The sequence below is a fragment of the Malaclemys terrapin genome, chromosome 2, assembly GCF_027887155.1.
Source record: "Malaclemys terrapin pileata isolate rMalTer1 chromosome 2, rMalTer1.hap1, whole genome shotgun sequence".
Lineage (NCBI taxonomy): Eukaryota > Metazoa > Chordata > Testudines > Emydidae > Malaclemys > Malaclemys terrapin.
Window position 1 is genome coordinate 251,331,662 of NC_071506.1, and position 14,572 is coordinate 251,346,233.

The window sequence follows — 14,572 nt, forward strand, 5'->3', positions numbered from 1 at the left end:
AGGCTCAGCACTGGGGTTTAGGTATGGGAGGTCCAGATGCATGGGGGTTGGGTGGACAGAGGAGCAGCTCCTTGTACAGTTACCCTGCCCCCGGTGGCTGAGGAGCGATGGGGACGGTAAGCAGGGGGGTATGCAGAGCTTCCTGCAGCTGGGGGAGGTTTCTGGAGGTAGGTCTGACCTGGCCCTGAACATTTCTTGCAGGGGAAGAGGAGCTGAGCCTGGCGCAGGGTAGGAGACACCGGCTGGAGCATCTCCTCCCCTCCCACTTCCCTCCCCTCCTACTCCCAGCAGTGATTTATCTCTCCATTGGCTGCTCTGGGTGCCCAAAATGACATGGCCACACTGCTGGGGAGGAGTGTGTGACTGCTGTGGCGGCTTCCCTTTGCTTCCCCATCAGAAAGTCATTTTTCTGCAGGGAAGCAAGGACGCCTGCAGGGGACATGAATTCTGCGTGTGAGCGTAGTATAGGGCTGCATGGATTAACTGCCCTCAGTTCCTTCTCGACTGCCTTCGGACAGAGATGGAGTCTAGTATGTGTCAATTTACTGTGCACCTCTTCCATCCTGTATTAGTGTTTTAGCTTCTATAATTAGTCCTTGTAGTAGCAGGTTTAGTACCTTATAGTTGTAGGAACATTTGATCTTCCTTGTTCTTTTCTTCAAAAAATGTGTATTTTCTTTTTCCCCTATGAAGGGGCTTGAACAAATTTTCTCCTTTCAGGGATATCAGACTCCCCAGACTTTTGAAAGGTGCCTCTCTTGTCAAGAAGCAATTCCTTTTAGTGACAGGCACTCCCAATGCATTGGTTGTTTGGAAGACTCTCACATTCCCAGCAAGTGTAAGATCTGCTCTTCTTTTAAAGGAAGATCCCAGAAGAACAGGGAAATAAAATATAGGCTGTTAATGATGGAGCAAGTCTGGAGGCCGGCTGCTGAACAAGGAGCAGAGAACCCCCCTGTACAGGGATCCTCCACTTCTGTCAGTTCCCGTCATCAAGATCATGGTCACCGAGAGCTTCCAAGAGGAAGAAGGCATCAAACCCGCAGTCTCCAACACTCTTTATGAGAGAGGTGCCTATAACCGTCACACTGAGAGCTTCCCACTCAAAGTATAAGGAAGGGAGAAGAGGAGCAGAACAGAGTTCCTCATCAAAGAAGATCCGGTCACTGGAAACCTCAGACCCCCCAGAGGAGTGCTAGTGAGGCTCTGAGTACTTCAGGTACGGTGAAGGATTCTAAGAATTCAACTAAGTTCCATTCCTCAGTATTAAAGGGCTCAGTACCAAAGATTGTTACTACCAAGAGACTGCCTTCAATGGAATCCTCAACCCCCTTGGTACAGATGTCAGTGCCTCGCACAACAGCTTCTGCAACATCATTGGGGTTTGTATTGAGTTCTGTTGTGCTGCCAGTACTGCAGGAATTCCAGTATCTGAAAGACCACTTTGCAATCTCTGGACATCTCTCGGTAGCAAGGTTGACTGGGTCACGGCCTGCTCATGTTTCCATGAGATCTACCTCTTCTTCATCTCCCACTACCCATGAGGAGAGGATGTCACCAGAGATAAAATATATGGAGGAGCATTCTGACTCAGATTCTGAACTTTCTGTTCAAGGCTCTCCGATTTATTCTGGGAGATGTTATTCTCTGTTACAGATGTAACAAAGGCAGGACACCAGACCCCTGTCTTCCAACATTTGGGATGACCAGTGTTGGATACCTCCCCCCATGCCTTATAGTCTTCCTCATTTGCCTTACTAGGATCCCCTTGCAGTTTTGAGGGACCTAAACTCAGTTTCACAGGGAACACAGAAGACTTTTTCCCTGGTACCATCCATCCCTCCTCCCCACTCTGAGCCCGGGAATACCTTTGAGGAGCAAGAGGGAAGGGCAGACAAGGAGGTTACCCCCTATCATCACTAGATGAGGCAGTAATGCCACCACCACCATCATTAGCTGATGAGACAATCTCAGGACCTGATGATGTGGGTTGCTGACACCTTGCAAATTCCCCTGGAAGAAGTCCTGGATTCCCATCACAAGCTTCTAAACATATCACACACCTCGTATCTCAGCATGGGTGGTATGCCAATTAATGAAGCACTCCTTGAGCCAGCCAGGTTCATCTGGCAAATTACCTCAAGAGGCAATGCCTCCCCCGCATCAAGAGGGCTGATAAAAAAAAAAAATTATGTCTCGGCCAGAGATTCTGAGTTTTTATTTTCTTATCCAGCACCAGGGGATGGCAACATACTCCAAAACCTACTCCTTATGATAAGGACCAGAAATGTTCAGTTCAGGATAGCTAACCACCAGGCACTGATGTCAAAATATGTCTAACTGAACTACAGAAGCTTAATACTTCTATTGACCATTTACCACAGGAACATCACGAACAGTTCAGAGCCATAATAAAGGAGGGTCAGCTTAGCAAAAACTTCACTGAAGTCCTCATTCAATGTGGCAGATACTACAGCCAGGTCTATTTCCACCTCCATAGCAATGGTATGAGCTTCATGGCTTCAGTTGTCTGAGTTTCCACAGGAGGTTCAATCAAGCATGGAAGATTTATCTTTCGATGGCCATACGCTTTTTGCAGACTTCACGAATGACTCTTACCCTAAAGGATTCTAGAGCAGCTTGCAAATGAGAGGACATTTAGCAGGTCTCAGTTAGCACAAATATCTTGCCCTGCTCAATTTTTTGCCTTCTGTAGGCCACCGATACCACTGGTAAGAAGTTGAGGTTTTCAAAGAAAAAGCCTAGAACTACCTTTACTGCGTCATGCCAACCTTCAACATTGTCCAAACACCAGTTTAGATGGTTTGGTTGAGCGTCCAAACCACCCAATGACCAGGTTTTTCTCAGCTGCATGACACAACCCCCTTCCTCAATTTGGACACCTCCTCTGTCCTTTTCAGGAAGCATGAGGGACTATAACATCAGACAAATGGGTATTGGAGGCCATTACTTTGGGTTATACTATCCAAATTACCTCCATCCTGCCCTTCCAACCCCCGTCCCTCTTCAGGGACCTCTCTCGCTATCAATTGATGAAACAGAAGATCTCATTGCTTCTAGGCGCCATAGAACCAATCCCACCTCAATGCAGAGGAAAAGGATGCTATTCAAGATATTTTCTGATACCCAAGAATAATGGGGATTGGAGGCCGTTATTAGATGTCAGACAATTGAACAAGCATGTTGACATCTGAAATTCAGGATGGCATCCCTAACAGCTATAATTCCCTCCCTGGAATTAGGGAACTGGTTTGCGATCCTTGATCTCAAAGATGCCTATTTTCAAATAGGGTTTCACCCATCTCACAAAAGATTTCTTCATTTCACATTCAATCACAATCATTAGCAGTACGGATGTCCTACCCTTCGGCTTGTCATCTGCCCCAGGAGCTTTCTTAAAAATCATGGCGGTCATACCATTTTGTTTAGGAATAACTGTTTTTCCCTACCTCGACAACTGGCTCCTCAAGGGTCAATCATATCAGGAGGTTTGGTCAGCAGCTCAAACAACAACTTCACTATTCCAAAATCTAGGTCTACATCTAAATCTTGAGAAATCAATATTGACCCCCTACACAACAATTGTTTTTGGAATGTTTCCAGATTCAATAACAGGCAGAGCTTATCTCCCCCTTGATAAGTTCTTTGCTTTGAAGGACCTTATCCAAAAAGTGTAGCTCAGCCCTCAAGTTCCAGCAAGGACAAGTCTGCAATTACTGGGACGCATGGCAACTTGAGTTTTGACACAAAACACCAGGTTGCATCTTTCATGTCTCCAGGGGTGGCTCAGGATAGTTTATGTACCCAACAAACACAGCTTGAACAAGAAGGTGTCTGTATCCAGCCAGGTCCTACAGTCATTCACTGGGTGGATGAATCCTTCCAAGGTCTGTGCAGGAATCCTGTTCAACCAGAATCCCCCAACAGTCATAATAACATTGGACACTTCCCTCTTGGAATGGGGAACACATTTGGGTCCTCACACAGACCAAGGCAAATGGTCACAACAAGAACAGTGCTTGCACATCAATCTGTTGAAGTTAAGAGTGATCAGAAATGCTTGCCTCCACTTTCTTCCCCTGTTCAAAAACAAGTCCATCAAGATCATGACAGACAACATAGTATGCACGTATTATATGAATCACCAAGATAGAGTACCTGTTAGTCTTTAAGGTGCCACCAGACTCCTTGTTGTTTTTTCAGGATAGAGTACGTTTCCCCCTCACTCTGCACCAAAGCAGTAAAGCTTTGGAACTGGTGCACAGCCAATCAGATAGTCATCTTGGCTTGTTACTTCCTGGGTATACAAAACAGCATGGTGGACAACCTCAGCAGACATTTCTCCTTAAATTACAAATGGGAGTTGGAATTTCGAGTCCTCAACAAAATATTCCTAGCTTGGGGATTTCCAGAAGTCAACCTTTTTGCCATAGTAGCCAAAACAAAGTGCAGGAAATTCTGTTCCAATGGGGTACCAATCTCTAGGAGAGGCTTTCCTCATTACATGGACAAAACATCTTTTTATGCATATCCTCCAACTCCGTTGCTCTTAAAGGTCCTTATTAAGATCAGACAGGACCAAGCCAAAGTCATTTTGATTGCACTAACTTGGCCAACATAAGTTTGGTTTCTTTACCTCATCAAACTCACCACTTGCTTTCTGTGACGGCTCCCGATCAAACTGCAACTGTTGTCTCAAGATGTGGGTCAGATGCTTCACCCCAATCTGAATGTTCTGAAACTGCAAGATTGGTTCCTCAGTGGTTCTTGGGACTAGAAGTCACCTGTTCATCAAAGGACAAAATGTACTTTTGAATAGCAGAAAGGAATCTACAAGACATCATACAAGAAATGGAGAAGATATAATCTTTGTGTAACCAGCACCATCTTTCTCCTGTCCAGTCGTCTCTTTCCTGAGTCTTGGATTACCTGTTGGAATTGAAAAATTCAAGCCATTCTGTGAGTTCTATCAAGGTTTAGCGGTGACAGCAGCTTTCCGTATGCCAGTAGAAGGTTTCTCAGTATTTGCTCCTCTGACCACAGTGAGATTCCTAAAAGGATTTATCAATCTTTTTCCACAGATTAGAGTTCCTACACCACTTTGGAATCTAAACCTGGTTCTTAATCGTCTCACGAAACAGTCCTTTGAGCTACTAGCTACATGCTCGCTGATACATCTGCGTATGAAGCTGGCCTTTTTCATGACTGTTACTTCTGTTCAAAGGATTGGGGTGATGAGGGGCTCTAATGGCAGATCCTACTTATACATTGTTCTCTAAGAAGAAGGTATCTTTATCATCCCAGCTGCAGTTTTTACCTAAAGTGTCTTCTGAATTTCATATCAACCAAACTATTCACCTTCCAGATTTTTTTTTCTAAGCCTCATCAGTCTGCACATTAGTCTGCTTTTCATATATTAGATGTTAAGAGGGCATTAGCCTTTTACTTGGACAGAACTATGCCATTCAGCAAGACCCCTAAACTGTGTTTCTATTGCAGATAGGTGCTCCCCAAGACCTACCACTCAGAGGCTTTTTAATTCGACCTATGGATGCATTATTGCCTGTTTTGGTTTCGCTGAGATTACACTTCCCCCAAGAGTGACTGCTGACTCTACTAGATCAGTCTACATCTCTAGCCCTACTCAAAGATGTTCTGGTTGCTGAAATCTGCAGATCTGCAACATGGTCCTCAGTTCACATGTTTTCTGACCACTATGCTTGAGTTCACGCTGCAAGATCATATGCAGTAGGTAACACAGTTCTTTCTTCGGACTGTGTTCCGAAACGCCTACCTTCTTAAAGGGTTACTGATAATGAGTCACCTAAAGTGGAACACCCACAGGGACAAGATCTTGAAGAACTTGAGTTACTGCACCAGGTGAGTAACCTCTCCTTTTCCTGCGTCTTTTGATGGAATATTTAATGAATTTTGGGGATGCGTCTGTAAATCAAAACAACAAAGACTGTTGTCTTCTTTAAAAATTGTATGCACTTTGATACTTGCAAGGCTCTGTCTGTCATATGTTCACTCTGCCCATTACCATCTCACTAGGATCCAAGTTATATATCTCTCCTAGCTATAGCAATATTTATACTACAGCCACCACAGTGGCACAGCTATGACGCTGCAGCTGTGCTGCTGTAGTACCATAGTGTAGGTGCTTCCCATATCGAATAAGGGTTTTTTCAGTGATGTAGTTAATCCACCTCTCTAAGAGATGGTAGCTAAGTTGGAAGAAGAAGTCTTCTGTTGACCTAGTTCCATCTATACCAGGAGTTAGCATGACCTGACTATGGCGCTCAGGGCAAAAAAATTTCACAGTCCTGAGCAACATAGCTAGAACAATCTAATTTTTAAGTGTAGAGAAGGCGTAAGTCAGTTTCTCAGGATCATGGAGTAGCATTAAACAACCTCATTGAGTTTTCACCTTGCTTTTCATTCTGTGCATCAGCTGTATTTCTACATTATTTCCATCTAACCACACAAAAATCTTCATATTTATTTTTCTCTCATTGTAGATGACGTCAGAAAATTATTAAGAGAGCTAGATGTCACAAATTCAGTCATAGCTCGGCTGGCGCCAGAAGGTAACCTGCAGTGCTCCTTTGTGTAAAAATACTGTCAAAAGTAATTTACTTTCATTGTCTGATCAGGCAATTTAATAAAAAGCTTTCTTGTAAGTTATGATTTGTCATAACACATTAGATAAGTGATTGACCTAATGCTTTTATAGCCACAATTCAGTAATTTACTGAGTATTATGATATGTTATGTCGATTGAACAGCATGTTTATAGCAAAGTAAGGTAAGGTTAACAGCTAATGTTTATTGACTTTCAAATAATATTTTAACCCAATGGATGAATGAGCATATATTCTATTGAATAAAACCTAATTTTATTTTCACCCTGTAGAAGATATAGTTGTCCATGAGTTTGCCAGTCTTTGCCTAGCACATATGGCAGTTGAATATACCAGTAAAGTGCAAATATTTGAGCAAGGTGGACTAGAACCACTTATCAGATTGCTAAGTAGCCCTGATCCTGACGTTAAGAAGAACTCTGTTGAATGCATCTATCACCTCGTACAGGTAATTACAGAGACAGATAAGCATTGTATTTTTATTTCTTTTCTAGAGGTTAATCACTTTAAAATATCTGGTTCTATTCCTGTAATATCTAGAATTTATCAATTTATTGAAAAATCACTTAATCTCAAAGGGCCTGAGTCTCATCTCAGTTTCAGCTATAGTTTTACTTTACTATAGCTCTTTTGACTTCAGCTCAGTTACTCTTGATTTACACCAGTGTGAGCAAGATCAAAATCAGACCCAAAAATGTTTGTTGAAATAAAAATCTTGCTTTTTCATTTGGCAAGTCTTTATCCCCATACTAAGGGTTACAGAAATGTCTGTCTATTCAAAACTGCACAAATAGGGTGATTAAAATTGCATCTTGCCTTATTCTTACAAACAAATCCACACTATGATTTTGAACTTATTCCTAAATATAGGTGAAAACTGTTGGCAGTTTTTTTTCCATATGGGAGGCAGGTATTGTAATTGACTACTTTCACAATCAGCACTAATGTCACCCATATGTTGCTTAGCAAAAGAATGGTACAGTTGTATAGTAGTTCTTTTCAGAGGCTAGGCAAATCAATTCAGTAATGAATTAAATTCATGGTTCTCTTTTTTGGGCCATCAGAACAAGTCTTTTTTCTGAATCATGTTTTGCTGTTTCTCCTCTCATGCTATCTTGCTGACTTCGTTGCAGGGTGTATCTGGATAATTGCACCAGGTGCTTGCTTAAATTGATAAGGAAAATTACACACTGCACAGGTGCAATATGCTATTATAAACAGATTGTAACTACTTTATTCCTTTACCATTTTAATATGGTATAGTATACATTCTTCACTGAGCAGTATAGATATAGATTAGATATATATGCAAAGGTTGAAATATTAAACAAAACCAGTTTTTTAGTTTTTGAAGCCTAAGAGAGGAAACCAAACAAGTGCTTCAAAGTGTGAAAAAGTCTCTTTTTTGTCAGTATGATAACTTGAAATGCTCAAACTAAATTTCACCAAACTTTTCCAAAAAATCCATATATGGACTGAGATAAGCATCAGTATTTTCAGCCTCCTCAACCATGACTAGACATTATAATTAATTCTTTAGTAATGCAAAATTCTTTGGACTGTTTTGAATATTGTTTTGTGGAATACTTATTTCAATTTCCATTTTTAGCCCAAATGGAAAGAGACCTTCAGAATTAAAAGTTGCAAAATATTAGCTCATTAATATATGTTTGAAATCAGAGTTTCTTTGTTCTTTATGTAAAGCCAACAGTTGTGCTATCAATTATACTTACTCAGTTTGGTATTTCACTGCAGGATTTTCAAAGCCGGGCTGCAGTTCGTGAACTAAATGCAATTCCTGCCTTGCTGGAACTGCTGAAATCTGAATATCCAGTTGTTCAATTGTTAGCTCTCAAAACCTTTGGTGTAATTAGCAATGACAGAGAAACCAGGATAATACTGAGAGAAAACCAAGGATTAGAGCATCTTTTTAAGATACTGGAAACTAAGGTACAGTTTATTTGAAATATGAACGATAAATGTAAACTTGAAAAAGTGTGTTTCAGATATTCTGTATCCAATCTTCATCCATGCATCCTACTAAAGAAATGAACTTCATCATTTTAAATTTGTTGTTGTGGGAAGTAAGAGCTGACAAATTGACAGAGTAAACTAAATCCAGAGAAATGTTCATTAATGCTATTTCTTTGAAAAGTATAAACAAAATAAATGTTTGCCTTTTGAATGTTTTGCCCCTTTTAGTGTAACCAGAGTAGTAATAATTCATTTGAAAAGACTGAATGTGGTATGTGTAATCAATGGGTCACTCATGAATGAGGTACTACACGTAAGGATGGTGCCCAAGAAGAGCAGCAGCCTAGGTTGTTTTTGTCATTGCTGTGGTACTGATCAGTAACATGCGGAGAGATGATAAAGTAGAGGAAGGGTTTCTCTCATATTAACCATCATCTGGGAAGCAGATTTGGTTTTGTTTTTCAGCCTGTCAGCTTGTTCAGATAAAAATAACATCTCATCACATCTAAGTGGTAGTTGGAAAATCATTTTTTTTTTTTTACAGCTATACCTGGTGAGTGAATCACTATGTTTTATCGTTTTGGTTCTGTTAACACTCTTTTTATAATGACATTACTGAACATTTTTCAAAGTATTTCAAATAGTGGAAGAATTCACATGGCTTAATTTTATGTGACGTTTTCCATTTTCTATATTTTGTCCAGTGCTAGTGCACAGTTTCAGAGCCAATCTTGTTCCCTTAATTTAGTCTAAACACCAGTGATTCCAGGTTCCATTCCTGACTTGGATACTCCACTGCTCCAGGCAGAGGTAATGCTGTCCCACTGGGGGCGCTAAGCAGGAATAATCCCTTCCCCTTCCCCTTCCCTCCCCAACACATCACATACTAAAAAAGCGAATAGTGGCTCCCTTGAGCTGCTTGGCATCCTAAGTAATTGCTTAGTCTGCTTATGCTTAGCAGTGGCTCTGGCTCTGGGATCTGGAATGAGTCACTTGAGCACCTACTGCCTCAGTTTTAACCATCTGTAAAATGAATATAATGATACTTATTTCCCTCGTGGGAGTATCACAGGGGTCGGCAGCCTTTCAGAAGTGATGTGCCAAGTCTTCATTTATTCACTCTAATTTAAGGTTTTGCGTGCCAGTAATACATTTTAATGTTTTTAGAAGGTCTCTTTCTATAAGTCTATAATACATAACTAAACTATTGTTGTATGTAAAGTAAGTAAGGTTTTTAAAATGCTTAAGAAGCTTCATTTAAAATTAAATTAAAATACAGAGCCTCCTGGACCAGTGGCCAGGACCCAGGCAGTGTGAGTGCCACTGAAAATCAGCTCGCGTGCCGCCTTCGGCACGCATGCCATAGGTTGCCTACCTCTGGAGTATTGTAAGGCTTAATTATATAGTAAAGCTCTTTGAAACCTTAAGATATCCAGTTCACTCTAAGGGCCTGATCCAAAGCCCATTGAAATCAATGGGAGTCTTTCCATTTTTTTCAAAATTGTAACCAAGCTTGACTCCAAGTTAACACAGGTTGTGGAGTCTATCAACATATTTTTAAAAGATGCACAATGGATTTCATTGTGTACCAGAATGTGCAGTAATTAATTATGGTAATTATCTTAGAAGGTAGAAAAGTTAAAGATATTTTAATCCTCATTAGAAGACTTTTTATTTTTCTTACTAGGAATTTAATGATCTTCATGTGGAAGCTCTTGCAGTGGTGGCAAATTGTCTTGAGGATGTGGATACTATGCAACTAATTCAGCAGACAGGAGGTCTTAAAAAGCTACTTTCATTTGCAGAAATGTCTACCATTCCTGATATTCAGAAGAATGCAGCAAAGGCAATTACTAAAGCAGCTTATGATCGTATGTCACTTTTTAAAGTTCTATGTTCATTTCTTATGGAAATCCTGTGGGGGTGAATTTTCAGCCAGCCTGAGGGTCACTTCCCAGCCTGAGGGAATACTAATACTATAGTAATACAATACTAATTGTGCTGGGAAGAAATAATTCCACAAATGAATGGCGGTCGGCTATTTATAGATCGAAAAGCGGCGCTGCTTGGCAGCCAAAGCCCCTTCTCGGTTCCCCCCATCCCCTGTAGCCTTAGCACGCCCCGGGCCCCGCAGCTGTCTTCCCCCTCCTCCCGTCTCCTGAACGCTCCGCCCCCTGCTCCTCCCCCTCCCCTGCTTCCCGCGAATCAGATCTTCGCGGGAAGTCTGAAAAGAAGCAGGGGCAGGCGGGCAGCAGCAGGTAAGCTGGGGCGGCGGGACGCGAGGAGGAGGGTTCCAGGGAGGCGCAACGTGGCCCAGTCTGGCCCCGGCCGGCCCCAGTGGCTCCGGCCCGGCCTGGTTCGGGCCCCGGGGCACCGGCCCCAGTTCCGGCCGAGCGCACCGGCCCAGCCCCAGCCCCAGCGGCTCCGGTTCCGGCTGAGCGTGCCGGCCCCGACCCCAGCAGCTCTGGCCCAGGGCGGCCGGCCCGGCCCCAGCCGAGCACCTCCGGCCAAGCGGCGCCGGCCGAGCACTCCTGGCCCCAGCGGCTCCAGCCCGGCCCAGCTCGGGCCCCGGGGCACCGGCCCCAGTTATGGCCGAGCGGTGCCGGCCGAGCACCCCCGGCCCCAGCGGGCCCAGCTTGGCCTGGCCTCAAACCCCGCGACTCTGGCCAGAGCGCAGCCCGATTCCTGGGCTCTTGTTAAAGCCGGCCCTGGTCGGGGGATAGGGAGTGGGGGGTTGCATGGGTCGGGGGTTCTGGGGGGGCTGTCAGGGGGGCAGGGATGTGGAGAGGGGTCGAGGCAGGCAGGGAGCAGAGGAGGTGGGATGGGTCAGGAGTTCTGGGGGTCTTGTCAGTGAGCAGGGAGCAGTTGGATAGGGCATGGGAGTCCCCGGGGTCTGTCTGGGGGCGGGGGTGTGAATATGGGGTGGGGGTGTGGATAAGGGTCGGGGCAGTCAGGGGACAGGTAGGGTCCTAGGGGGGCAGTTAGTGGCAGGGTCCCAGGAGGGGGCAGTCAGGGGACAAGGAGCAGGGGGGAGTTGGAGGTTCTGAGGGGGGCAGACAGGGGGTGGGAGGGAGTGATTGGGGGTGGGGCAGGGCAGGGGCGGGGCTAGAGTGGGGCCCCTCCCCCCCGTGTCCTCTTTTTTGACTGTGCAAATATGGTAACCCTATACAAAATGCTTCCAAAAAGGGAATCTTGGCCTCTGAAAATTTGGGCCTTTATCTTTTATTTAATGATTTTAGATACCTGATATCTCAAGCGTTGTTTGCCAGAAAATATTCCTCATTGGCACTGGTTAAACCTGAATAGCAATAATTGGGCTAGTTCCCTCTCTTAAACCTACAACTGCTCATCTAAATGTCAGGCAAGTTAGGGTATAAATTCCTATTGCAGGGACATAATAGACTTTAAATGTCCTGCAGATTAATAATCCCTGTGGATTTAGATAGGATTTTTTCTTATCTTTTTATAATTATTCATAGCATGGTTCCTATTTTTGCAGACAGGTTTTTTTAATTCACCATTGAGTTCAGAATTATGCAGAACATACTCATCACTTTTGCCCTTGAGACTGCTGTTTAAATAAGTCTATACGTGAAAATACCTCTGGTGGGAAGAGTGGAGAGTTACTGCGGCTCCTCTAGGAATGAAAAATAGTGTGGGGTGAGTAAAGTCAATCCCTTAGGTTGTACACACCTCCAGAGAGGTTCAACCTCTCCCTCCCCCGAGGGAGGCTGGCATATGCTAGTTCAAACTGGGTCTCCGGAGACCAACAGACAAAGAAAAGATTTTCGGTATAAAAGGCTGAGTTTAAACGAACAGGGCTTTCTTTCTGACCACAAACAGACAGGACCTTCTGTCCAGCAGCGGCCCCAACCCATGCAGAAGGATCCTATTTGTTTGCTGAAACAAAATGAAGGCCTTGTGTCAGTTCAAGCTCATCCTTTTATACCAAACGCCCTTTCTTTGTTTCCTACTTTCTGGAAAACCCAGCTTGAACTAGTATACACAAACCACCTCAGGGGTAGAACTTCTCTGGAGTTGACAATCTCAGAAGTAATCACCCCCTACAGTTTTAGCTCCTATAGGAGATGTGGTAACCCTCCTCTATGGAGTAGAACACAATCCTATGTAAACCATTCATAAAAGTAATACAAAGGTCCCCAAAGATACTGCATAGGGTTGCAATATCTGTCAGATCTCCCCCATAAAGAAGTGGGTATAACTAGGGTGCTTGTCTGGCATCCTAGGGGAACCCACAAGTTTGTTCCCTGGCTGGCATGTCTGCCAATACCTTTTATAACTTCAGACTTCCCCCTTCTTTGTGGCTATCTCAAGTATCAGTTTCTTTTGTTACATGCAGGGGATACCCAGCCCTACTTCTCCCTGTCACCTGCTCCATTTGCATTTTGGCTGACATGGTCCCTTGCAGCTTTGGAGTTAACTGAGGGGTCCAGTTCACCCATTCTGCCTTAAAAGCCATAATATCCTTCCCCAACAGCAAAGAAAATGGAATGTCTGCTAGCACATTTACAACCAATACTCCTGACCTTCATGGGTCTGTATGGAAGTCTGTGCTGTAGGTAGTGTGAAGGCCGTTACACTGGGAACTTTAACCCAGGTTTCATACCCTGGGAGCATTTGATGGGGTTTCACTACATGGAGTTTAACTATGGTCTTAGCAATCCTAGTATCTCTCCATACAATTATTGTTTCCCCGTTAACTATCACCTTCTGCTTCCACTGGTGAACAGATGAGTGTGCACCCCAGAGGGTGTAGCATGACATGTGGGCAGTAGCTTTGTGTGAGAATGGCTCAACATGAAAATTATATGCCATTGATAAACTGGCTGTGTGACTCCCCCTGCCTCCAAAGATTCGGTTGCACAGTGTATTCTGAGGTTAAGGTGGAGCTGGCCTTCTCAGCACTGGGCCTCAGTGGTTGGATTGGGAAATCTCAGGCAAAATGACCCAGCTGGCCACAGATGGGACACCATATTTCCACACCCATCCCAGGGCTTCTCAGAGGAGGCTTCCCTCCCTTCCTCCCCCCAATTTCCCAGTTACGGTTACATCTCTAGGATCTTTTCTCATTGCCGCAACCTCTGCTGTACCCTCTGTGGCACCATCTCCTTGGTCCCGTGCACGTCCTGTTGGAGAAAAAGGGAGCTCTTCTGTCCCCTTGTCTGTAGGGGATACCCCATCCTTCCTCAGACAGGACAATCTCCAATTTCTTCAGCTCACAGGGCAGCATTATAAATTTAATCTATGTACATTTTGTAAACATATTATCTAATTTAATATACAGTTAGAAAAAACTCTTCTTCCCCTCCCCTGCCTCTCCGGTCTCCTTTCTTGTGTCCTCATCTAATTCTTCTCATAACCTCCTAGTTTGACCAATTGAATATTTACAATTATTTCTATTGCAAATGCTATATGAAAAGAGTGACTCTGCCCCTCCAGTCCACACTATGGATTCATTTTCTCCACCTGTCAATGGAAATTCCACACATGGAATGTCAGTGAGAGTTCTGTACGTTGATGATTGGCACAGTAGATCGGAGAGGAGGAGATTGTGTTAAGACTTTCATTATGTATTTTTCCAGTGTTGCTATTTTATTATGACATTCTGGGGAAAAATGAACAATAAGAATGTAAACACCATTTTTCATAGTCCTGTGACAGGTTTCTGTGTACTGCATTCCAAACAGATTACTTATGTTCCTACAACTACAATATATTTTTATTTCTTCTTTCACACTTACTTCTTGCATATAAACACATACCTCTCTTCCTCCTTTGCTCACCTTTTTTTGCATTTTGGTGTCCTACTGTTCTAACATCTACAATATGACATTCCTAAAGCACATTCTGACAAGAACTACTCATAATATATTATTGTATCATATACAATCTTATATAATTGGATATAATTG

General features: G+C 43.4%; 1 protein-coding gene across 6 annotated transcripts in view; it reads left to right on the forward strand.

Moving 5' to 3' along the window:
* The window catches only part of ARMC3 (armadillo repeat containing 3), a 103,417-nt gene that overhangs the window by 31,791 nt on the left and 57,054 nt on the right, over window positions 1–14,572 (forward strand). For all 6 annotated transcript variants that reach the window (XM_054020681.1, XM_054020682.1, XM_054020684.1 and 3 more), the window contains exons 6-9: window positions 6,543–6,611; window positions 6,938–7,113; window positions 8,421–8,615; window positions 10,327–10,510. In XM_054020681.1, the coding sequence (XP_053876656.1) occupies window positions 6,543–6,611; window positions 6,938–7,113; window positions 8,421–8,615; window positions 10,327–10,510 (624 nt within the window). The remainder of the gene's footprint in view (window positions 1–6,542; window positions 6,612–6,937; window positions 7,114–8,420; window positions 8,616–10,326; window positions 10,511–14,572) is intronic.